Below are 24808 nucleotides of genomic sequence, written 5' to 3' on the forward strand. Positions count from 1 at the left end.
AAGGGTCCCGTATTTACTCCTCCTTTACCTGGAGAACATACACTCTGTTAAACACAACATACTTAAGACTGGGCCTCAGACATTCTACAATTCTTAATGGTCATGGAATCTATTTCTTATTCTATAAATTAAATGTGCTCAGTTCTGGTTACTTTCTCCAAAAAGGAGATAGCAGAAATACTAGGGGTTCAGAGGTCAATAAAGAGAATGGACAAACTTCTCTGAAGAAAGACTGAGCCTATGTATCTTAGAGAAGCGATGAATATATGTCTACACGATAATATACAAAATAATGAGTGGTGTAGAACAGTAGATCTATTCATCCACTCTCATAATATCACTATAAAAAAGCAATCAAACCTGAAGGTTTAATTCAAATTCAAAACTGATAAGAGGAAACAGATTGTGCACAAGTAGATTAAACAATATAATTCAGGACAAGGTCCTTGAACAATGTATTTACAATCCAAGTTCCTTCATATCCAATATCTGAAAGTGAGAATTTATTCCTTTGATTTATAAAGATACACCTGCCATTGGCTATATCACCTGCTGTGTCCTCAGAAAATCAGCATGTATTCTGCCTTTCGCAAAAATGTGGTTTCAAAATATTCACATGCCATCTGTATACAAGGAAACATTCCAAAACGGGAATATATCAGAAGTCCTTCAAAACAAGTTCTAACTGAACATACCATAATCAATCGATTCACAGCTCACTCATGGAATAAGGCAGATTATATGACTACTACAAGGATGATATTAAAATAAGTACTATGTACAAGTCTTACATTTCATAGCAATTTTTTAAATTAAATGGAAAAGGCATTTCATCAGTTCTCAACAGATGTGACAAAAAAAATCATCGGCCCCATAGGGCACATATCACAGCACAGTCAAAGGCTGATGATGAGGAAGACAAAGGGGAGCATGCTGGGTGTGATATGCACTTCTGTTAGGGTTGCCAACTTTGTTATATTTGTAAACCTGACACTTCGTCATGAATGCTGGAATCTCTCCTTCTCTGCCCTTTTCCCCTGAAGATCTGCCCCTGCCCATTCCCCCCAAACTTCACCCCTACTTTGCCCCTCCCCACCCTGGAGAGTCTGCTTCTGCCATGCCCCTTTCCCCTGAGGTCCAGCCCCTTGTTCACTCCACTTTCCCTCTGCCTCAATCATTTCCTGCTTTTCCCCCCCTCTCCCTGCATGGGCCTGGAGGGACTCTGCCTGCATGATGACTCACACCAGTGTTCCCTCTAAGCTGCGCAGCAGCACAGCTTTACAGGTGATCAATCAGCTCCACGCAGTCAGTCAACTCCATGCATGGAGCCTTGAGCCTCTGACTGGGAGGGGCTGATTAATAACCTGTGAAGCTGTGCTGCTGCCCCGTTTAGAGGGGACACTGCTCAACACCCTACACACACACTTGCAATAAATGGCCTTTGGACATTGAGTAAGTAGATCTGACTGGACAGCATCAGTCTTTCTGGTTGAAAACTAGCCACCTGGTCATCCTAATTTCAATGAGAAGCAGCACGAGAATCCTAGCCACATTTTATGAAGTCTATGTACTTATATTTTGAGACATACATTTGACTGAAAAGTTGAGGTATATACATGTCTATAGCATGAGTATAGAAAATGAATGTGATGTGAAGTGAAAGTTCTCAGTGGTGAAACAAAAGTGTTATTCGGAAGGTGCCGCATCAAGATATCAAGTTACTCTACTTATGACAATGCACAGATGTGTTCTTCATGTTTTTATGTAAAACTTCAAGTTAGAACATTTTATATATCCTTTATGAACATGTGTCCAAGGTCAACTATGAAAAATATTTCACGGAGCAACATATTTAGGGATCTCTTATGCAGGTATAAGGTGCAATGAGAGAATACATATAATGAGCAGATGGCACACAGACTAGATCAGTTTTTCACAGAGATGTTTATATCAACCTTCCCTCTCCTTAATACAAGACATTTTTCCATACCTGAATGGCTGCATGTAAGGCTATATTTGTTACTGGAAATGCTGCACTGCTGTAATGCTTCCGTGTAAATGCTCATGTGCCAATTAGGGAGATATTTCTTTAAGAGACCCATTGCGGGAGGTAGGAATGAGTTGTGTTTGGGCAGCACTGGTTTCCGGCCAGTAGAAGCTAAGAGATTGTGCTGGGGATGGGAGCAGTATACGAAGCGTTCCCCCTTCCTGTGCAGAGCTCAATGGAGCAGTCAGCCACTTTGAGCGGTGTGGAACTGCTCCATGCCTAAGAATCCCAGCAGGATTGGCCTGATTAAAAGGCTTGGCGTAACAGATTCAGCATATGGGCCATACTCCACATCCAGTTGTGAAACTGTGTAGTAGTAGTTTTGGGTCTGCTCCAATAGATTCTCTGTTGCTGGCAGGAGGTTGGTCAGACTCCATGAGGGCAAATGGTCAGGGCAACCGCAGAAGGGTATGCGGCCTGTGTGAGTTGGGAGACGCTGAGCTCAGGAGCAGAAAGTATGCTGTTTTCTCTAACTCTGAAGTATTTTGTAGCAGGTTAGTGATATTGTTAACCCTCTAACAGGGAAGCATGGGTAATGTTAATTGGGAGAAATTGGGAGGGAAAAATAATGTTTTCTATTTTCATTGCATGCTTTCATTTGATTTTAGTCAAACTATTTTAGCTAAATTATCTCATTCTTAGGGTTGCCAGGTGTCCGGTAGTGACACGGACAGTCCGGTATTTTTGCCTCCTGTCCAGTAAAAAAAATTCAGAAAATACCGGACACCTAAAATGTCCAGTATTTTCTGATTTTTTCCTGGCCAGGAGGCAAAAATACCAGACACCTGGCAACCCTACGACACACTCGGCAACTGGGCCCAGCCCCCGGCCTCTCCCCCTGGTCCTGCGACACCTTCAGCTTCCAGACCCCCTGCTTACCTAATTCCGCAGGGAAGCTGCGTTCTGGCTTGATCAAGAAAACAAAATGGCTGCTGGCAAAAAGCCTAAAGACCAAGGGGGGGGGGGGGCAGCAATCGGCACAGGAAGTCTCTTAGGGCCGATCATGGTCCCACCTCCCCAACTACTCCCCCGACAGGCTTCCATCAGGCACCGAGCCAAAAAAGCAGAAGATTCCGGACATTGCACATGTCTGGTATTTTCTGAATTTTTTTACTGGACAGAGGGCACAAAAACAGACTGTCTGGTTGAATACCGGACACATGGCAACCCCAGTGAAGATAATGTCTGGATTATAAATAGCCATGTTATGCTGTAATATTAGATTGTTTCTTAAGATTTTAAATCTATAAGATTTTATGAAGTTGTTCAATTAAATTAATTTTTTTAGTTCCTTTTGAGACTTGAATGTGGAGAGATTGACCCTGTGCAATCCTTGCTGAAAATCCTCAGAGACTGAACCCTGTGTCACTTTTCTATGGGAGTTAGGGAGTTATTTTTAGGCAATGGAGGAGGACAGTCAAATGGTCTCTAGCCTATCCAAAGTTTATGTGGACACATACTACAGTGATAGGAGCGGCCTTCCTATCACTGTACTTAATCCACCTCCTTGAGAGGCAGGAGCCAGGTTGACAGAATACCTATCATTCTATATACTAGGGGTCAGTTGGCTCAACTACACTGCTTCAGGAGAATGGATATTTCACGCCCATCAGAGACATAGCTGAGTCAACTTAAATTTTTAATGTAGACCTGGCCTAAGTATAATTTATGCATCACTTTTGGTGTACAGAAATATCTTAATATTCTCGATTTTTGAACCTTTTGGGTCAAAAGTGGAATGAGAATATAAATCTCAAGATTAATGAAGAAAAATAATACAATACTTATTTGGCATTAAACACTGTCAGTTTTCAAAATTTAACAGCAGCTGGGAAAAAAGAATGTTTGCAGTTTCATACAATGTCCTGGGAGTTCTGAGGAAGAACATTCCATATAACAGGCATACTAAGAATTAAAAGGGGGAAAAAAAACAGTTGAAAAAAATAATTTTTGCAAAAGTAATTTTATACTCCTAACATTGTTTATTGTCCACAAATGATCTGAGAATTTACAATATTTTAAAATAAATTTTCCAGAAAGAAACAGAAAAGTTTATGGGTTTTTTTTGCCATTTTATTCTCCAAAGTGAAATCATGACCTTCAGATACCCCAAGCAAGCAGGTTTTTTTATTAAAAAGTGGTAAAAGGAGGATTAGATTTCTATTTACAGGACTATTCAAATAGAAATACACGTGAAAAAAAGAGTCACAGGTATTCCAGCTGGGGAAAAAAAAGTGACGTGCAAAATGATAACCATGAAGATATGCAACAAAAGCCAGACATCTGACACCCAACAGAGTATTTGTCATTTGTTTCTATAAAACTGTATGCTTCAATAGTCATTTTAAGGTTTTGTTGAGGAGCTTGGGAAACACTGGCTACTGAACACCCGATTTAAATAAAAGTTGTCAATGTTAATTATATATTTTAAATAGGAAAAAACAGCTTGCACAGACAAATAATTTGTGGGATTTTGGAAAACAGCTATTTCAAATGAATTCAAATCAAGGCATCATGACAGAACCTGCTCATTGTACACTTAATCTAAGTGTGCAAAAACAAATTGTGCATTACTTAAGCAGTTCTGTCTCCATTATTCATTTGATTTTGATGCGCAAATCAATATCCCCGGCCTACCACAATGATTTCCCTTCAATTTGAAGGCCTGGACTACATTAGAAAATGTTAGACATTTTGTGACATGGTTACTGCTATACTATTTAAAAAAATAATTTAGTGTATATTTTCACATAAAAATGTTTTCATAATTTTAGGATGTTTCTACCAGATTCTAATTCATACTTGTATGAATCATTTGGTGAAATGTTTTTTCTGATCAATATTAGCACTTACACCTATTTTAAAACTGGTGTAGCTGCAATCAATTGTTGAAAACATGAACAAAATTTACTGCTGTGAGTAAGACCCAAGTTATGATAATAGAAATTCAAAAGATAAAAATGGACTTTTGGCCATTCTGGTAATTTAGAGAATCTGTCTATACACAGCTTATGAATTCTGGTTGCTCTTAGAAAATTGTTGTATAATTAAATGCCTCAGTGTGTGTGGAATCCACCATCTGTTGTCACATTTATTTCCCAGATCACTGACAATAGAGGTTTGTTAAACTTTGATGGGTCCCATTCAAATGACAGCACATCAGGACAATAGCATGGTTGTGGCCTATGGAAATCAGTTTTCTCCAACTTCTCTGCAGGGACTGGAATCCAAAAGCAGAGTGGAGATGCCAGGAATTATTGCTAGAATTTACAAACAGAGGAACTGTGAGGAAAAACAAAAGATAAAAATAGGCATGCTTTCATAGCAGAGGAGTCCACTTCTGACTGTGGAAACAGCCAAGTCAAAGGAAACTGGCTGAAAGACTCAGTGGTACAGAGAAATCCAGTGCAGGAGCAGGTATCCTGGACTCCTTCGAGTCTGATCTAAATAGTGAGGAAACCGAGTCAAGGAAACACAAAGGCATTTATTTGATCTAGGCCTATGTATTTCTTGTGCTAGTTAAGTTCTGGTTTTTGGGACTGTTACAAAGCATATATTAGTGATAGAAATGTAGCCGTGTTAGTCTGGTGTAGCTGAAGCAAAATACAGGACTATGTAGCACTTTAAAGACTAACAAGATGGTTTATTAGATGATGAGCTTTCGTGGGCCAGACCCACTTCCTCAGATCAAATAGTGGAAGAAAATAGTCACAACCATATATACCAAAGGATACAATTTTTAAAAATGAACACATATGAAAAGGACAAATCAAATTTCAGAACCTAAGGGGGATGCGGGGGGAGAGAAGGAGGGAGGGGAAGGTAAATGTCTGTGAGCTAATGATATTAGAGGTGATAATTGGGGAAGCATATATTGTGTGCTTGCTTTCACTGTTAGATGCCTCAGAAGAGATGAACTGTAAATCTAGAGTGCTTACAAGGTTAGAGCTCTGGAAAAAGAAGTACTTAAATGACTGTGGCATCTGGAGAGTCTGCACAGATCCTTGGGTCCCAGCACAGCTGTGCCATGGGATCCAATTTTGGTAAGGGGGTAACAAGCAAAGTTTCTGTTCCCAAAATTTTTGCCAGAGAGGCCAAAGACAGTCAATGCTGCAGCCTGCTCAGACCAAAGGAAGCTTAAGAATGCATGGATCTAGCCTGTTGGGATGCCATTGGGGGAGCTCTACCAAGACAGTGTGACAGCCCTGAAAGCAGAACTGCTCTTCCTCTCAATTCTTCTCACCTGCATAATACCCTTACATTGCTTGGAAAAAATTCTTCTTGCTCTCTCTACCCAGCCACATCATTAAAGTTAAAACTTTTATAATGGCATTTCAACTGCTGTTGGAAGTTCCAGCCTTAACATCATTTCAAAATACGTAAGTTAACATATCTGGAATATTGTTTCATTTTCTTGGAATTCACAGTGCCTGCTCTTATTTCCTTGTCTTTGCAAAAAAAAACCACACACACCACTGTTTGCCTCACTGGGCCCGCTAATTAGAATATGTTACCTCCAAATATCTCATCAGCTAATATAGTTCTATTCATAAGTTTAGTACAGTGCATGTTACTTAGCACCAAAGCATACGAGGTGTTGTACAGAGTGGTAGATATAATTTCTTCCTGACACTACTGTTCAATTCTGTACTACACATGAGCATGGGAAAGCGTTTTATTTTTTAGGGTCTGTGCTACTGATCAAGCCATTGTCTAAGGTCCTTGCAACCAAGTTGGATGTCTGCAATGACAGACATTCAAAGGAAAGAACCACCGTCTCCATTTACCTTGATTCTGCTCTCTGACCCAAAAGTTCAGAACCGATGAAAAGTATGGACAGCTTCATGGCAGTCTCAAAAGCAAAACTGAAGAAAACAGCTACAACAGATAAGCTTCAGCTGTCCACCAGTCCCCATCTCAATTATGGCTTTACAGACTTAACGTCTGTGTTTATAATTCTTTAAAAGTTTTAGAAAAATTTTGCTTTTACAATACAGATCGAAAGCCACTGTAGTGCCATAAAGGCAACCATAGTAGACTGTTTCCAGCTTCACAGGCCTAATATCTTCTAGGGCAAAATTGATTAATTGTCGTTGGTGGGACTAATAAAAGATCATATTAACCCTAAACTAGGTAACACTATATCAGAGACCACTCCTGCGTATCTTCTGTCATTCTGCTTCCTTTGGGACAATTTCTTTCCTGGTATGTTTTCTTGAGGAAAGGCCTAGCCCTTCTTCAGTGAGTGTCTGGGTTTCCTGCCAGAGTGAATATTGTATTTGCATGAATTTTCTCATTCCCATCTAATGTCCTAAAAACAGATGGCAGAAAACAGTTTGCCTAGAGGTCAGAAAAACCTCTGTTTTGTAAGTTTGCTATAGGAAGAATGCTTATAATTAGCTCATTTGTTTGTCTTTTAAAATGTGAAGCCAAAAATGTGTTATGTTTATTGGAATAAAAAAAAATTAGTTTGGAAAAAAAAATCTACATCTGTGAATTAAACAAGTAGTTCACCCAATTTGCCCCATGTATCAGACTGTCTAGAGCAGGAGTGGGCAAAAGGGCCTCGGGGGGCCAGATCTGGTCTAATAAGTGGGCTGATCCGGCCCGCAAAGGACTTTCTGCTCCCGCCCGCCAGGCCAATTAGAGCCTGCGGGCGGGGGAGTGCACAAAACTTCCTCCTGCTCCAGCAGGACCATACAGTGTTTTGAAGCACCATGAGCTCCTCAAAAGGCAGGAGGAGACGTCATGTGCTCCCCCACCGCCAAACCCTGACTGTCCAGGGGGCGCGCGCAAAGCCTCCTCCCGCCCTGCCAGAGGCATAGGTGCCTAGTGGGAAAGGAGGGACAAAGGGGCTCCCCTACCCCCTGACCAATCATAGTCTATGGATGGGGTAGCCCAGAAGCATCCTGGCCCCACCCCTACAGTTTAGTCCCTGCCCTTTCCAGGATGGCTTGGGGACAGTTCAAAAAATTTTGGCCCTTGGCCAAAAATTATTGCCCACCCCGGTCTAGAGAGAATGCTTAGTTAAATTTTTATTTTAATACCCAGTTCACACTGCAACAGTGAAAGTCCTAAGCAGAATATGACAGATCAGACTAAAAAAGATTTGCATTTTAGCTCCAACCCTTATTAGATTTGACATCATGCTGTTTTATAACCATGAAAACTGTATAAAGAAATTCTACATTCATAGTAAAGGGAATAAACGTAAATATTTTCAAAACCAAAATTTTAGAATATAAGTATATTTTCACTCAATAAGCTGAAATGGATATAATGTATTTAAAGTTATGAAACAAATGCACATCCATAAGTAATATCTAAGTCTATAATTAATTTCTAAATCATGGTCCTACGGATTCCATGCCTACTATACTATGTTCTATTATGGGCACACGGCATGACAATAACTGTATGTCAGTAATGCAGAGAATGATGTTTGTGATATATTTAATATTGATTTAGACTGCTTAGAGGGATATCTGATACATAAGGTATCTCTAAAACACACTGAATTAAACAAGAGGTAGCTAAGGTTACCTTATTTGGTTGGACTGCTGCACAAAAGGAACACTTTCAGAAACACTGAAAACAAAAAATGGAGAACTAAGAAGAGCTGAACTGAATCTCATTCTAGCAGAGCTGTTTATAAATACATTTATATTTACTGATGCCATAAAAGAAAAAAAAGTAGAGGAGCTAGTTTATACATCCAGCATCCTACTATTGCCCAAGATTTTGAGTGTTATTAATTGAAAATTATCCACTGCAGACTAATATGCCATAGCAGTGTTATTTTCCTGGGAGTTTTTTGTTCTGTACATTTAAACTGAAATACTCTATGTTTATCAAGTTTATCATCCTTAAATTAACAGGAGAGAAATTCAAGAAAGAATATATTCACAAGGCACATGCATGGTTTTTATTAAAGTTTGCATCAGATATTGTTGTAGATTATATATAACTAGCATATTTACACATTATTGCTCGGGTCCTCAACTCATCTTTTTTTTAAATAAAATTTGTACCAGTGCTAAATGCTCTCTCCCATCCTGTCCCTGTCAGGGAGCGAGAGCAAAGTGCACAGCTCATCTGACCCCTGTGTTCCCCAACCAGAGTCAGGAATGCAGCAAATTGTGCACTTTCCCCCTTACTCCCTAAGTTTCAGAAGCCTATTTTAATACAAGTCATTTTACCTTTCTACTTACGTTGAAAGCATATTTTAAATATTATTTTAATAGTATTTTGTGAGATATCCAGACCATTCTGATTTTAAAAAGCCTTTCTGTCATGATTATATTTTCAAAGTGTTTCTATTACAAGCGAAACTTAGAATTATTTCTTTTACTGAGACCACATAAAATCATAAGTTAATGCAAATTGCATTTTAACAGTTCTGGCACAAAAATAGTTTCATATTTTTTAAATAAAACAATCTCAAAAAGCAATGAGCAATTTTCCCCCCTTTGTAATATGCTAGAAAATTCTTGTGCTTCTTTAGATTAGCTTTTACATTTTCTTCTTGGTTTTACAGGCAATTCCACACATCATTAAAAATTCATATGCAATTTTACCCAAGATAACATAAGAATGGCCATACTGGGTCAGATCAAAGGTCCATCTAGCCCAGTATCCTGTCTTCTGACAGTGACCAATACCAAATACCTCAGAGTCAGTGAACACAACAGAGAATTATCAAGTGACCCCATAACCAGTCTCTGACCAATAGAGAGTCTAGGGACACCATAGTCTATATTTATCAACAGTCACATTACTTTAACTGTAATGTTTTTTCTCAGCTGGAACCATGCTTTAAAACAAATAAACATAAAAAATGTTTTCCTGTACTAAATATGGACCACATAATCCAACAGATTTATATGTAAATTATAGATTAAATGCCACATCCTGCAAAGATACGATTAACTTCATACATTAGTAGTTCCATCAAACACCATGGGACTGCTCACATTCATGTGTGTTTACGAGATCGGGGGTTAAGACAGTTTATATAGAAGGCTGAGAGTTGCTCATGGAAGTCAAAGATTCTGTGGCCTCCATGACTTCTGCCACTAGCAGATGTGACTGGTGGCCCCAGGTCTCCAAGACGAGCTCAGCCCTGAGACTAGCTGCACTGGTCTCCCCACAACAGCGGTGGCCCCAGACCACTCCCCGCCAACAACTGCTGCGGTAGCCCTGGGCTGCTTCTCCCCAGACCATCCCCCCAGCACTAGTGAACACCCTGGAGCAACCCTTCCAGAACAACAGCTGTACCCCTGAAGCCTCTAAGAACTCCCAAGATATTGTTAGGGGTATGTAGTACAAATCATGGAATCAATTTACAAACATTTAGAAAATAATAAGTTGATAAGTAATAGTAAGCATGGGTACGTCAAAAACAAATTCACGTCAAACCAACCTGATATCCTGTCAAAGAAAGCTGACAGAACCTTGTGGATGATGGGGAAATGGTAAATGTGATATATGTTGATTTTAGTAAGGATTTTGATACAGTCCTACTTGACCTTCTTATTAATAAACTAGGGAAATATGACCTAGATGAAGCTAATATAAGATGAGTGCACAACTGGTTGGATACCCATTCCCAGAGAGTAACTATCAATGGTTCAGTCATGTTGGAAGAGCATACCAAGTGAAATTCCACATGGATCAGTTCTGGGTCCAGTTTTATTCAATATCTTCATCAATGATTTATGTAATGGCATAGAGAGTAGGATGTAAGCGAGTAGTCGACTACCCAATAAGCCTAGTAGACTACTCGATTACATGCTTCTCCCCCTTTGCTGCCTCTGATAAGCAGATCCGGTGCTGGGGGGGAGCCATCTTAAAAGCCGGTTCCCCCGCACCATCTCGGCAGTGCTGCCTGTCCCCCGACGCTGCTGCCTCTATCAGAGGCAGCAGCACAGGGATGGGGGAAAGGATCTGCCGCAAAGCAGACTATCCAGGGCAGCCCAGGCTTGCTGAGAGCAGAGGCTGTTCCATCAGGTCTCCACTGGGACCTCGCACAGACAGGGGCTGCAGAGCAATCCCAGCTCACACTGTAAGGGCTGTTGCTACAGTTCAAAGGCAAAAGCGCTGCAAGGAGCATGGGGCCAACAGGGGACTCAAGCAGTCCCCCGCTAGGCTCCTGCTCCCCATGGTGTCACAAAGTGGCAGCGCAACATGGAGCCTGAGGTCAGCCCTAACTTGCGTGCGGAGCGGGGGACTACCAGCTGGCCCCGGGCTGCATGCAGCATATCAAAGTGGCAGAGCCACATGGAGCCCAGGGTCTGGCCCCAGGCTCCGGCCTCAGGCTCCACGCGGCACTGCCCTCTGAAGCATCCTAGTCAACTAGCTTGTCAACTATCCCATAAGCATTTGCTTATAGGATAGTCGACTAGTCAGTCGTTCACATCCCTAATGTAAGTATAGTTAAGATTTAATCATGAGTAATTTTAGTAAAAATCATGGACAAGTCACTGACAAACAAAAATTCATGACCCCATAATCTATCATAGAACTGGAATGAACCTCCTAAGGTCAGTAAATCTTGTCTCCTGGACTCATGGCAAGCCCAAGCACCATCCTGACCATCCCTGACAGGTGTCCGTCTGACCTGCTCTTAAAAATCTCTAATTATGGAGATTCCACAACCTCCTTAAACAATTTATTCCAGTGGTTAACTGCTCTGTCAGGAAATTTTTCCTCATGTTCAACTTAAACCACGTTGGCTGCAATTTTAGCCCATTGCTTTTTGTCCTATTATCAGAGATTGAGGAGAATAATTTTTCCTCCATCTTCCTTATAACAACTTTTAACTATTTGAAAACTGTTACCAAGTTCCCTCTGTCTTCTTTTCTCCAGACTACACAAAGCAAAGTCTTTTAGTCTTCCATAGGTCATGTGTTCTAAACCTTTAATAATTTTTTTTGTTCTTCTCTGACTTTCTCCTGTTTGTATACATTTTTCCTGAAATGTGACTCCCAGAACTGGACAGTACTCCAGTTGATGCCTAATCAGTGCAGAGTAGAGTGGGAAAATTATTTCTCATGTCTTGATTACAACACTCCTACTAATAAATCCCAGAATGGTATTTGCTTGTTTTGAAACAGTTACATTGTTGACTCATATTGAGCTTGTGATAGACTGACACCTAGATCTGTTTCCACAGTACTCTTTCCTAGGTAGAATAGTGATAGAGATGTAGCCGTGTTAGTCTGGTGTAGCTGAAACAAAATACAGGACTATGTAGCACTTTAAAGACTAACAAGATGGTTTATTAGATGATGAGCTTTCGTGGGCCAGACCCACTTCCTCAGATCAAATAATGGAAGAAAATAGTCACAACCATATATACCAAAGGATACAATTTTTAAAAAATGAACACACATGAAAAGGACAAATCACATTACAGAACAGAAGGGGGATGGGGGGTTTACAAGCTATTAGAAACACTATCCCAGAGGACACCACTGCCAACCTGGTAGCAGACCTATGTAACTTCGTTCTCACCCACAATTATTTCCAGTTTGAGAACAACTTATACCTCCAGATCAGCGGCACAGCCATGGGTACACGCATGGCCCCACAGTATGCTAATATCTTTATGGCTGACCTAGAACGTTTCCTCAACTCCCGTCCCCTTTTACCCCTTCTCTACTTACGCTACATCGATGACATCTTTATGATCTGGACGCATGGCCAAGAAACACTGGAGACATTCCACAGAGATTTCAACAACCTACACCCCACCATTAACCTCAGCCTGGACCATTCCACACGAGAGATCCATTTCCTGGACACCACAGTACAAATCAACAATGGAAAATTAGACACCACCCTCTACAGAAAACCCACTGACTCATACAGTTACCTACATGCTTCCAGCTCCCATCCAGCACACACCATACGATCCATCATCTATAGCCAAGCCCTTCGATACAACCGCATCTGCTCTAATCCCACAGACAGACAGAGACCAGAAACTTCAGGATCTCTACCAAGCATTTATAAACCTCAACTACCCACCTGGAGAAATAAAAAAGCAAATTGAAAGAGCCAAACGAATACCTAGAAACCATCTACTACAAGACAGACCCAAGAAAACCAACAATAGAACACCACTTGTCATCACCTACAGCTCCCAACTTATACCTGTCCAACACATTATCAATAGATTACAGCCTATACTGGAACAGGACACTAAACTCTAAGAAGCTCTGGGAGACAGACCCATAGTCTCCTATAGACAACCACCTAACCTCAAGATGATCCTTACCAACAACCACAGGACATACCACACTAATACCAACCCTGGTACTTTCCCTTGCAACAAACCCCGCTGCCAGCTTTGTCCACATATTCACTCTGCTGACACCATTATTGGACCTAACCAAGTGAGTTACAAGATCAAGAACACATATTCCTGCGCCTCCAGAAATATAATCTATGCTATCATGTGCCGAAAGTGTCCGTCTGCTATGTACATTGGACAAACGTCTCAGACACTTCGCCAAAGAATCAATGCCCACAAAACAGACATTAGACAGGATCACAAAGAAAAAACAGTTGCTTGTCATTTCAACCAGAAAGGACACAGTCTCAATGACCTGCTAACCTGCATCCTACTTCAGAAGACATTCAAATCTGCACTTGAAAGGGAATCCTCTGAACTGGCATTCATGCTAAAATTCGACACTCTCCGCACGGGACTTAACAAAGACCCCAGCTATCTTACACATTACAAAGATAGCTTCCCCAATTATCACCTCTAATACTATTAACTCACAGACATTTCCCCTTGCCCACTTCTAATATCATTAACTCACTGGCATTCACCTTCCTTCCCCCCCCCCCCAATATCCCCCTTCTGTTTTGTAATGTGATTTGTCCTTTTCATGTGTGTTCATTTTTTTTAAATTGTATCCTTTGGTATATATGGTTGTGACTATTTTCTTCCATTATTTGATCTGAGGAAGTGGGTCTGGCCCATGAAAGCTCATCATCTAATAAACCATCTTGTTAGTCTTTAAAGTGCTACATAGTCCTGTATTTTCTTTCCTAGGTAGTTATTTCCCATTTTGTATGTGTGCAACTGACTACTCCTTCCTAAGTGGAGTACTTTGCATTTGTCCTTAGTGAATTTCATCCTATTTATCTCAAACCATTTCTTCAGGTTGTTCATATGATTTTGCATTATGATCTGTCCTCCAAAGCACTTGCAACCCACCCCATTTTGGTATCATCTATACCAGGGCTACTCAATATGCAGCCAGCAGCCCATTTGTTTGTGACCCGCAGTGCGTTTTGGGTTTATGCAGGACTCAACACATGGACTGCAGGTGGGAGCCAAAACAAAAAATTAGTCAATATTATGGTCTTCTGTTGATATGCGTTTTAGTAGATAAATTCCTGGACTGCCATTTCTCATTAAAAGTGCTGTCATATGGGTGGAAATTAGGTAAATATTGCATTTTATTAATATCAGCAGAACTGACTTAAATGAGGCCTATATGTTGTGTAGTCTTGCCTTAATCTTTGTATTTATGTCCTGTCAGTGTGAAAGCAGTTATTTGCATGTATATTTATTTGCACGCATATGCAACCATACTTAAGCTGCAGCCCTCGGCATGTGCTGTGAGTATCTGTGTGGCTCCTGGGGCTTCCAAAGTTGAGTAACCTTGGTCTACACCTTTATAAATGTACTCTCTATTAAGAATGTTAAGAGGTAGGTAATCCACTAATTGTGTAGTTGATAAATTTTTTATCAACTACATGATTAGTCGATAAGGGAAGGCTTCCTTAGTCCTTGCTCACACCAGTTCATGCCCGGCTGTTATTTCATTTAAACTGCAGAGCCACTGCAAGGGTAGCTCTTGGACCTGGTGTGAGCTTGGACTGAGCCAGGATTGCAAGAGGAAGCAAGAAGGGGCAGGCAAGAGCCGGTGCTAAGAAGAGGTCGCTTAAAAGCCAGTTCCCCCAGCACCAGCTCCGCAGTACCACTTGGCCTCCTCGCTGCTGCCTCCATCAGTCAGAGGATGTCTGTGGGGAGCTCAGATCCTTGCAGACAAGGGCTGCTGCTACCTCTGTATGAGAGGCAGCAGCGTGGGGCAGCAGCGTGGGGCAGCAGGCAGCCGATCTGCACAGGAAACTAGTTTTTAAACAGCTCCCCTGGCTGACTGGCTCACACCTGCCATCAATAGAGAGACAGCATTAGCATGGAGTGACATGGGGCTTGCTGGGAATGGGGCTGGGAGTACACTGGCTGCTGGCCCTATCCGTGAGGACTATCAAATAGTCATGTAAACGCTAAGATTTCATGCAGTTACACAATTATTCAATTACACAATATCTATCATCCCTACTCTAGCTGGGGAGCAGAGGGGGCAGACAAACCTGGACCTGTCTCAGCCAGGGGATATGTACCCCTTCCCTGGCTATGCCTGCTGGAGTTGCAGTGGCCATGGAAAGGCACTTCTCACCTGGTCACAAGCTGCTGTGCTGAGAGAGGGCTGGAGTAGTTCTCTCTCCCCAGGTCAGCCTGTATACTGAACCCTTCATCCCCATCCCAGAGCAATGATTTAAATGAAGCACGTACGTTTTCATTTTATTTTCCAAAAAACAAAAATTGATTTAAGGACCTGAGCAACAGCAGGTAAATTTTCTAATTATACTATATAGGGCAAACCGCTCGGTAGCTGACACTTTAAAGTTTTAACCATTTTGAGTTGTACACAGTGTTTCATGTCAGCACTATAAACAGTTGCATTTCAAGTTGAAACTGTCTTCCTTCCAAAGGAACTGATTTTTGGGAAGCTATGAAAATCTTCGTTTCTTGATACTGAATGAAGTCTGTTTGAGTTAAAAAACAACAAATAGCCTAGTAGCACTTTAAACACTAACAAAACATGTAGATGGTATCATGAGCTTTCGTGGGCACAACCCACTTCTTCAGATTGTCATAGTGGATTGTGGAAGTGGATTGTGCCCACAAAAGCTCATGATACCATCTACATGTTTTGTTAGTCTTTAAAATGCTACTAGATTATTTGGGGTTTTTTTTTAGTTTTTCCTGTTACAGACTAACTCAGCTATCCCTCTGAAGCTTCTGTTTGAGTTTTAACTCTTTTGCACTGGGCCATCAATTTGTGGAAACCTTTAGAAAGTATTATACTATTTACATTAAACTAAAATATAAACAATTAAAACAATTGGTAAGAATGATTAAATGTGGAATAAATAACATATGGAAAGAGAAAAATTATGAATTTGCATTGTCATGGGACAATAGAGTATGTAGTTTTCTACCTACTGAAACCTCTCCTGGTGAGTTACCATGATGTCCTTGCATGTGCAGTAACATAAAGCTGGTAAATTTACAGTTATTTTATCATTTTAACATTCACTTAAAACTATTTAAAAATTAAACAGAAGGCCAAAATCTATTATTATCTAACATTATTGCAATTAGAACAGAAAGGGATGCATATATTAAGTGACATTTGTTAACATTAGCAGCCAGGTATTCAAAAAATCCGGGCTTTGCTACTACTTTAACAGTAATAGTTTACAATAAATAAACAATCTTAATCTTACAAGTACTTGTGATTTTTTTTTATAATCTTGTTAAAACCTCTTACCAGATATTTCAAGTTCAACACAATACAAATTCTTTGTGGGCACATTGTCTTTGGGATCATGGCTTGTAACATGGTAGAGCAGTTGTTGCAGGTCACTGATCAGCGAGCAACACCATCTCAATTGCATGACCAACACTGGACTACCGAGAATGACTGAACTGCCAGGCCCCGCTCCCAGGAGGCACTCTTGAAATTATGCCATGACACTTTTTAACTGTATTTACATACACAGCTATGCTCCACAATGTGAAATAAATAATATAACTCAACTTATGACATGATACACTGTATTACAAGTACAGTATTTGATACTTGTTTATCTCATACCAGCTTTTGTTTATAAGATATAACATTAATATTTTTAATAGAGGAAAAAATTCACTTCAGTCTAACTAAGCACCTTTAGGCAACCACCTAGTTCATCTATGTGATTGAGTCGGCCATGTCTGTAGAACACAAGTATGAAGCTTTTAAATATCTTTTCTCTAAGAAATGCAAAAATAAGCTACCAATTTTTTGTTTGTTTTAAGGCCAGGTTGACCATATGTTCAATTTTGGCTGGAACAGTCCCTTTTTTTAAGCTCTGTCCCAGGGGTCTGCATCATCTCCCATGATACTACACAATGAAAAAATACTTAGGATGGTCATAATCAAAAAGCTAGATTTTGAGAGACAAAGGATAGTTTGCAAGCCTGTATATTCAACAGGACAATGAATCAATGAAATCATCAATCATCTGTGTCTAAAAAAAAAAGTATCAAACATAACACATGCTACTAACAGAACAAACTACAGGTTGAACCTCTCTAATCCAGCACACTCTTGTCAGGCAACATCCATAGTCTGGCATGATTTTAATTAGTCAGATGTCCACTTATCATGGGTGTGGCCAAGTTTCCCATAGATCCATAAAGTTTGCTTACAGCTACTAGTCCTAGCTCTCAGTGTTATGTACTATTACTTAGCTCTAATTTACCCCAAATGTCTTGTAATATCCCAGAGACAGTGGAAGCGTTGATAATGCTGCTAGACCAGGGTTACTCAACTCTGGAAATCCCGGGGACCACAATAATACCCACATCACATGCTGAGGGCCGCAACTTAAGTGTGGTTGCATATATATGAAAATATTTATGCAAATACATGCAAATAGCTTCTTTCATACTGATGGGCATGAATACAAAAATTAAGGCAAGACTATACAACACACAGGCCCCATTTAAGTCAGTTCTGCTGATATTAATAAAGTACAATATTTACCTGATTTCCGTCCATATGACAGAACTTTTAATGAGAAATGACAGTTCAGCAATTTAATTTCTAAAACGCATATCAACAGAAGACCATTATATTGACTACTCCTGCTTTGGCGTCATAATTTTAACAAATCAAACAAAAACTGCCAATACAATCAATGTGAAGTTAAAGGCACCGAGTGGAGAAGTGGCGTGGCTAGAAAAGGAACCCAGGAATCCCGATTCCCAGAATCCCTTCCTTTCCCCTGCCCACCCCATCAAGCACCAGCTCCCACAGTCCTTACAGACCAGAGACCGGAACCCACCAAATCTAACCAACAGACCCACTACCCACCTACAGGAAAGGTAAGAAGTCAGAAGTTTTAACGCCCAATTCCCTGCTCTAACCCAATGCCCCTCCCCTCCCCCAGAACCAGACACCCTTCAGCTCTCCTGCTCCAACAGAATGCCCCTCCCCTTCCCCAGAGCCAGGCATCCCCAGCCTCCTTTCCCTCGCGTAGTCAGGGATATAAATGTAGCGGGGTGCAGGCTAATGCCCTGGGTCTCACCGGAGCCATGTGCTTTTCCCTCCAGGCGCTGGGGCCCGCACGCAGAGTGGCTGTGAATGTTCCAGGCGTGCGGCTCTGAACATTCCATTGAAGGCATGTACCGCCGCCACCTCCCTGATCCCCTTTGCAGGGCAAAAAATCCAAGACTTTTTTGCCTTTTAAAAAACCGGTCTGGACGGTGATTTAACATGTGAAAACAAGGACATGTCTGAGAAAAACCAGACATATGGTAACCCTACCCAAGCCCCAGCACAGACCTTTCTCACCCCAGCCTCAATGCCTAGCTCTGCCGCCCCCTTGCCACGTCTCTCACTGCCCAGCTCTGCCACTACCTTGCTGCGTGCCTCGCTGCACAACTCCCCCACTGCCTCTTGCTGCCCCTGGCAGCTCCAACATGACCTAGCTCAGGGAGGCGCTGCCGCTGTGGCAGACATGGCAGGCGTGCTCTGCTGCTGCCTTTTGGCCCCGCCGCCGGCGCACATCCCGTGCACACACCAACGTGGCCTGTCTCAGTGCCGCGCAGCACGGCTCTCCTTATAGGGAGGCACTGCCGCTATGGCAGATGTGGCAGGCGTGCTCTGCCGCCGCCTCTTGCCACCCTCCCCCTTGCTAGCTGGCAGCCCCAGCAAAGGCATCTTGTTTCAAAGCTGCTCGGCTCGTGGCTTGACGCTGTTGCTGGAGCCCCAACGATGAGGAAGGCAGGTGGCCCAGGAAGTGACTCGGTGCTGCAGGCCACATACAAAGGGGCCATGGGCCATGTGTTGAGTAGCCCTGAGCTAGACACTACTGATCTTCCATTATCCAGCAAATTCTCTGGTTCAGCACAGGTCAGGTCCCAAGGGTGCCGGACTAGACAAGTTCAACCTGTACTAATAACTGCCCCTCCAATTCAGATGTTACGCATTTACAAAAATAAATATTTGCTAGCATCTCCAGTAAAGTTACACCAAATCATTTTAATTATACATAAATACTTACCTCTGCAAATTTCCCTTGACAAGATTTTTTGTAATCCTTAAAATAGTAATCTGATGTTTTTGTATTTTAAATGTTGCATTTGATTGTAATTAAGAAACTACTCTTTATGAACAAAAGTACTCATTTTTCAATCTAAAACTATTTCCAGAAGCACGTTAACGGGCCTGAACAATGGGTTTCAATAATATTATTGCTATTAGGGATGTGAATAGATAACTGGTTAACCAGTTATCAGGTAAGCATCACCCTTACTGGTGCAGGGGCTGGGAACCAGCAGAGCCAGCCCCCGCCCTAAGGTGGGAGCTAGGTGCCCGCAGTCCTATGGGCTGGAGCAGTGAGATCTAGTTTAGTTGGTTTTACAACTATATAACACAGGGTCCTTCATATAGCAAGTCTAAGTTGTTATTAAAAGAGTATTTTCAAGGTTGACAAGACCAGTATTTTCTCTAATTTTTCCATCCACGTGCAGCTATTTTCCATCTACGTACGGAACACATTTTATGTGCACCACCAATAGAAACAAAGTTTACCAATGGGCGCTCTAGTAATCAGCTGGGTGGCATCTGAATCTCTCCTGAACGACAGCACAAATGCACAGCTTACTGGGAATGCTGGACAGGACTAAGAGTTAAGTCATAATAAAAATATCACACTTAACTATTCTCCTGGTCTTCGAAAAGTGTCATTTCTCTACATTAAGGACTGCAACACTAACATAATCCTAGCCTCTCTATGATGCAACTCAAATAAACCAAGGATTAGAAATTGTATATAATTGCCTGACCTACACTCTTTAATGTGTTCACTATTAGTTACAAGGCAGGATAAGTATACATTTTTGCTCATGGAAGTACTCGCAGATTAGAATTCTTGCGTATTTCCTAATAACCAATCCACTAATCAGAACTGACAGCATTATAAGCATGTCCACTTATCCAACTAGTCACACGTTAATTTAATCTCCTAAGGGAAAAAAAAGACTTCACTCCCAAAACAAAAGGATAAAGTTAATATGGATAATAATGTTTTGAAGTTTTCAAGAGAAAGGTTTTTGTTTTTTATCATCTATAAACCTAAGAACTACCATACTGGGTCAGATCAAGAGTCCATCAAGCTCAGTATCCAATCTCGACTACAGTGGTGAGGGCTGGATGCTTCAAAGGCAATGACCAAAAACAGGGCAATTATCAAATGATCCATCCCTAATCTTCCAGTTCCAGCTTCCAGAAGTCAGGGGTTTAGGGACACCATAACACATGGTTGTATTCATCACCATCTTGGCTAATACCCATTGAAGGGCCTATCCTTCAGGAACTTATCTCATTCTTTTCTGAACCAATTATACTTTTGGCTTTCATAACATCCATGGACAAGAGAACGCTACAGGTTGACTGAGTGTTGTAGGATTAGGTACTTCATTTTGTTTAAAACCTACTGCCTATTAATTTCATTGGATGAACTGATTGTGAAAAACGTTCTACACTATTAATGATTTCACAGACTTTTATCATACTCCCCCTTAGTCATCTCTTTTTTAAAATGAATAGTCCTAGGCTTTTCACATTTTAATCTCTCACATGAAAGCTGTTCCATACCCCTAAGCAGTGTTGCTCTTCTCTGAACTTTTTTCAACCCTAACATATCTTTTTTGGAGATGGAGACAACCAGAACTCCCTGCAATGTTCACGTTCTGGGTGTACCACTGATTTATATAGGGACAGTATGATATTTTACTCTCTCTTTCCTAAAGGCTCCTAATATTCTGTTAGCTTTTTTGACTACCACTGCACACTAAGCAGAAGTTTTCAGAAAACTATCTACAATGACTTGAAAATCTTCAAGAGTGATAACTAATGTAGACCTCACCATTTTATATGTACAGTTGGGATTATGATTTCCAATGAGCATTACTTTGCACCTATCAACCCAGCTTTATTAGATGCCTCTGTAACTCTTTGCAATCAGCTTTGGGCTTAACTACTTTGAGTAATTTTCTATCATCTGCAAACTTTGCCACCTCACTTTATTCCTGACAGTAACCCTTTACAGGCAGTCCCCGGGTTACGTACAAGATAGGGACTGTAGGTTTGTTCTTAAGTTGAATTTGTATGTAAGTCGGAACTGGTACATATTGTAGGGGAAACTCTAGCCAAACATTTCTCCAGAGCTCAGTTTTATTCTCCCACACCTCACTTCCCTCAGTCCTTTATTCTCAAGCTGAGGTGTCTGCTGAGAAAAGCCGCTCCGCATTTCCCTGGTCTGCTGGGGGAGGGGCACGCTAGCTTCGCGTCTCCCTGGTCTGCTGGGGGGAAGCAGCTAGTGCGGGGTTGCCTCACCCCGTTTGTAAGTAGGGATCTGATGTAAGTTGGATCCATGTAACCCGGGGACTGCCTGTATTTGCATATTGATGCTTAATAGGCAAGTACATTCTGATAGTGATTACACAAACACAAATAATACATGGACTTGTCTGGAAAATATTTTTACTGGGTGGTGTGCTATGCAATTCAGACAAATGACAAGACAAACACATTCTCTTGGTGAAATACTCATCTTTAAATGCAAAAATGCTAGTTGAAGTGACTACTTTAGATTGTGAAGCAAAAGACAAACTTTGTAAATGAACAATTACAGGCAAAGCTAACTGAATGCATACTTGTGTCAAATGCAACTAAGTTATCTACATTATTGTGTAATTATGGTTTACTGTGAATGGAGAAAGGCACTCTATACTAAGAGGAAAACCCTGCTTCCACTGAAGACAAAGGCCAAACTCATTCATTTAAACACGACCAGGATTGTCTAAAGTGAAATACTATTCGTTTTGGCTGCTGCCTGATGTCAAAGGGACCATACACATGCATTCCCGCACCTGCTTGACCTCAGATGAACTGAGCAATGGGGGCTCTTCCAGGAGGAGTCTATCTACAGTATTGAGACAGATAAAGTATGATCATTATGGGTTGCTATCAGTTAATTTCATGTTGCTTGTACCTAAGCAAAGATGCATCATCTTCCACTGTATCTTACACACTGTATCTGACCCAAAGTAGGGTAATTATTTGTCTCCACACCTCTCTTCACCTCCCAGGCTTTCCTGACAAACTGCACTGCAACAGGTGACATGGTGTCAATTTGCAGGCACTGTGACCAATGGTCTTTGTTGGTCAATGAGAAGCTGCCCTGTCTTAGGCTATTGTGTCAGCTGGGGTGGGGGAGCAAAGAGAACTAGTAGAAAACGGCCCTGCTGGGCTCCCAAATCTGTGTGTTTGGGGGGGGGGGGGGATGTGTGGCTGGGTGCATTACAGCAGGTAACAACTCCAGCCTATTGCCCTCTGCCCCACTAAATACAGTCTGTGTATGTCCGGGGGGGGGGGGGAGGTTATAGCAGGTAATAGCCCCAGTCCTGGGCTACCGGGCGTGGGTGGTGGTGGTGGGGTTACAGCAAGTAACAGACGCTGCCCTGGGCTACCGTGCGTGTGGGGGAGCGGCGGGGGGCGGTTCTAGCAGGTATCAGACACTACGGTCCGTGCGCGGGTGGGAACGGCGGCTAACAGCTCCTGCCCGGGGCCGGGGGAAGCTGGTCCCTTACCTGAGCCAGCACCGTCAGGAACCCGCCGGGCGCTGGCCGCCCGCACCAGCCGCTGAAACTCGCGGCTAACGAGCCTCCTCCAAGCAGGGCGGCAGACGCCGCCCACAGACCCAGACGCCGCCGTTGACTCCGGGGGACCCGCAGCCCAGAGACGTGCCCCCGCAGGGAGCGCCAGGCCCCCGCAGCCAGAGCCGCTCGCCACGCCGCCATCTTCCCGGAAGCGGCTACAGAAGCTAGAGCCAGTAACGCAGCTCAAACGCAGCCCGCTGCAACCAAGCCGGCTGGTGCCCTGGCGGACCAGAGCCGCGCTACGGAGCATGCGCAGCAGAGGAGTGACGTTTCTGCCCTTTCTTTGCCCTCACTTTCGGTCGCCAAGCGAGCAGCATCCGTGCTAGCTCACTGCGGGGTTTGTGCCTGCCCCCCAGAGCCCAGCCCTGCCATGGGGCGTGGAATCAAGACACCCCCCACCACCAGGGTGAAAGTAACTTACATTTCTTACAGGACCCATTCTATCACAACCCACCCCCTCTTTTAGAGGGGCCATAGGGCAGGGGTTGGGGGGGGGGGGTGATGTGACAGTATCTGTAAGACACTTAAGCCTAAGATGGAGTGTGGGGGGCTCAGAGGGTGGGGGGCTCAGAGCAGAGGGTTGGGATGGGAAGATGCAGCAGTCTGGAGACATAGGGGGTGTAGGAGTCACGGTTGGGATGTATGAAAGACTCAGAGCAGAGGGTTGGGGTGTGGGAGTGCAGGAATTAGGAGGGGGGTCATGGCAGGGGCTGAGTGTTTGAGGGGCTCAGGGCAGGCAGCTGGAGTTGTGTGTGAAGGGCTAACAGCAGGAGCCTGTAGGTGAGTGGGGTGGGGTGCAGGAATCACAACAGGGCATTGATGGTGTGTTAGGGTGGAGTGCAGGATGGGAGGCTGAGGTAGTTCCCATTGGTGACCCTGCCCTGTGCTGTTCCTGTTCCCAGACAAACTGGAACTGAGGGCAGTGGTTTTAGACCCAGGAAAGGAGCTAAGGGTGGACAGGAGCAGTAACCTCTGGGACCCTGGCCCAGCACCTGTGGTCTTGAGTTCTGACCCAGTGCTCCTGGGTCCCGGCTACCGGCCCCACACATCTGGGGATTTCCTACCTGCCCCGCATGCCCGGGGCTCTTGGCTGCCAGCCCCACATGCCAGGGTTCTGGCTGCTGGCCTCAACTTTGGGCAAGGGGAAAGGACAGTCAAGGGTAGAGGATCAGGCAAAGACAGATGCATCTTCTGTAGATGGTGTCGCCTGAAGGTCTTCAGTTTCCTTGACCACATGGGATGCTGTTCCGGAAAAGACTGCTAAGCAGAGATGGGATCCATCTATCAAGGAAGGGAAAAAGCATCTTTAGAGCTAGGCTATGTCTGGGCTACAAAGAAAAGTCAGGAAAAGGTATGCAAATTGCAAACCACAATTTGCGTATCTTTTTCCACTTTTCTTTTGGAAGAAGCTTTTCCGAAATTTGGCCCATCTACCCGGGGCCAAATTTCTGAAAAACCTCCTCTTTCAACACATCCCTTCTTCCTCATACAATGAGGATTACAGGAATGGCAAAAGAATGTGTCTGCTTTTTCAGAAATTGTTTGAAAAAGCAGATGTGTTCCTTGGACACGACATACATAGCTTTTTCAGCATACCTCCAGTATCCCGGAAAAGCTCTGCAGTCTAGACATAGCCAAAGATGGACTAACCTAGCAAGGAGGGCTTTGAGCTAGGT

The 24808-nt window shown here is 42.6% G+C and overlaps 1 protein-coding gene across 1 annotated transcript in view; it reads right to left on the reverse strand.

Moving 5' to 3' along the window:
* The window catches only part of MICU2 (mitochondrial calcium uptake 2), a 197178-nt gene extending 173822 nt beyond the window's left edge, over nt 1–23356 (reverse strand). Inside the window, exon 1 of the mRNA XM_089775607.1 lies at nt 23064–23356. Within this exon, the coding sequence (XP_089631733.1) occupies nt 23064–23273 (210 nt within the window). The 5' untranslated portion in view covers nt 23274–23356. The remainder of the gene's footprint in view (nt 1–23063) is intronic.
* Between the last annotated feature and the right edge of the window lie 1452 nt (nt 23357–24808).

The sequence above is a fragment of the Pelodiscus sinensis genome, chromosome 1 (genome assembly GCF_052426305.1).
Source record: "Pelodiscus sinensis isolate ZL-2025 chromosome 1, ASM5242630v1, whole genome shotgun sequence".
NCBI lineage: Eukaryota > Metazoa > Chordata > Testudines > Trionychidae > Pelodiscus > Pelodiscus sinensis.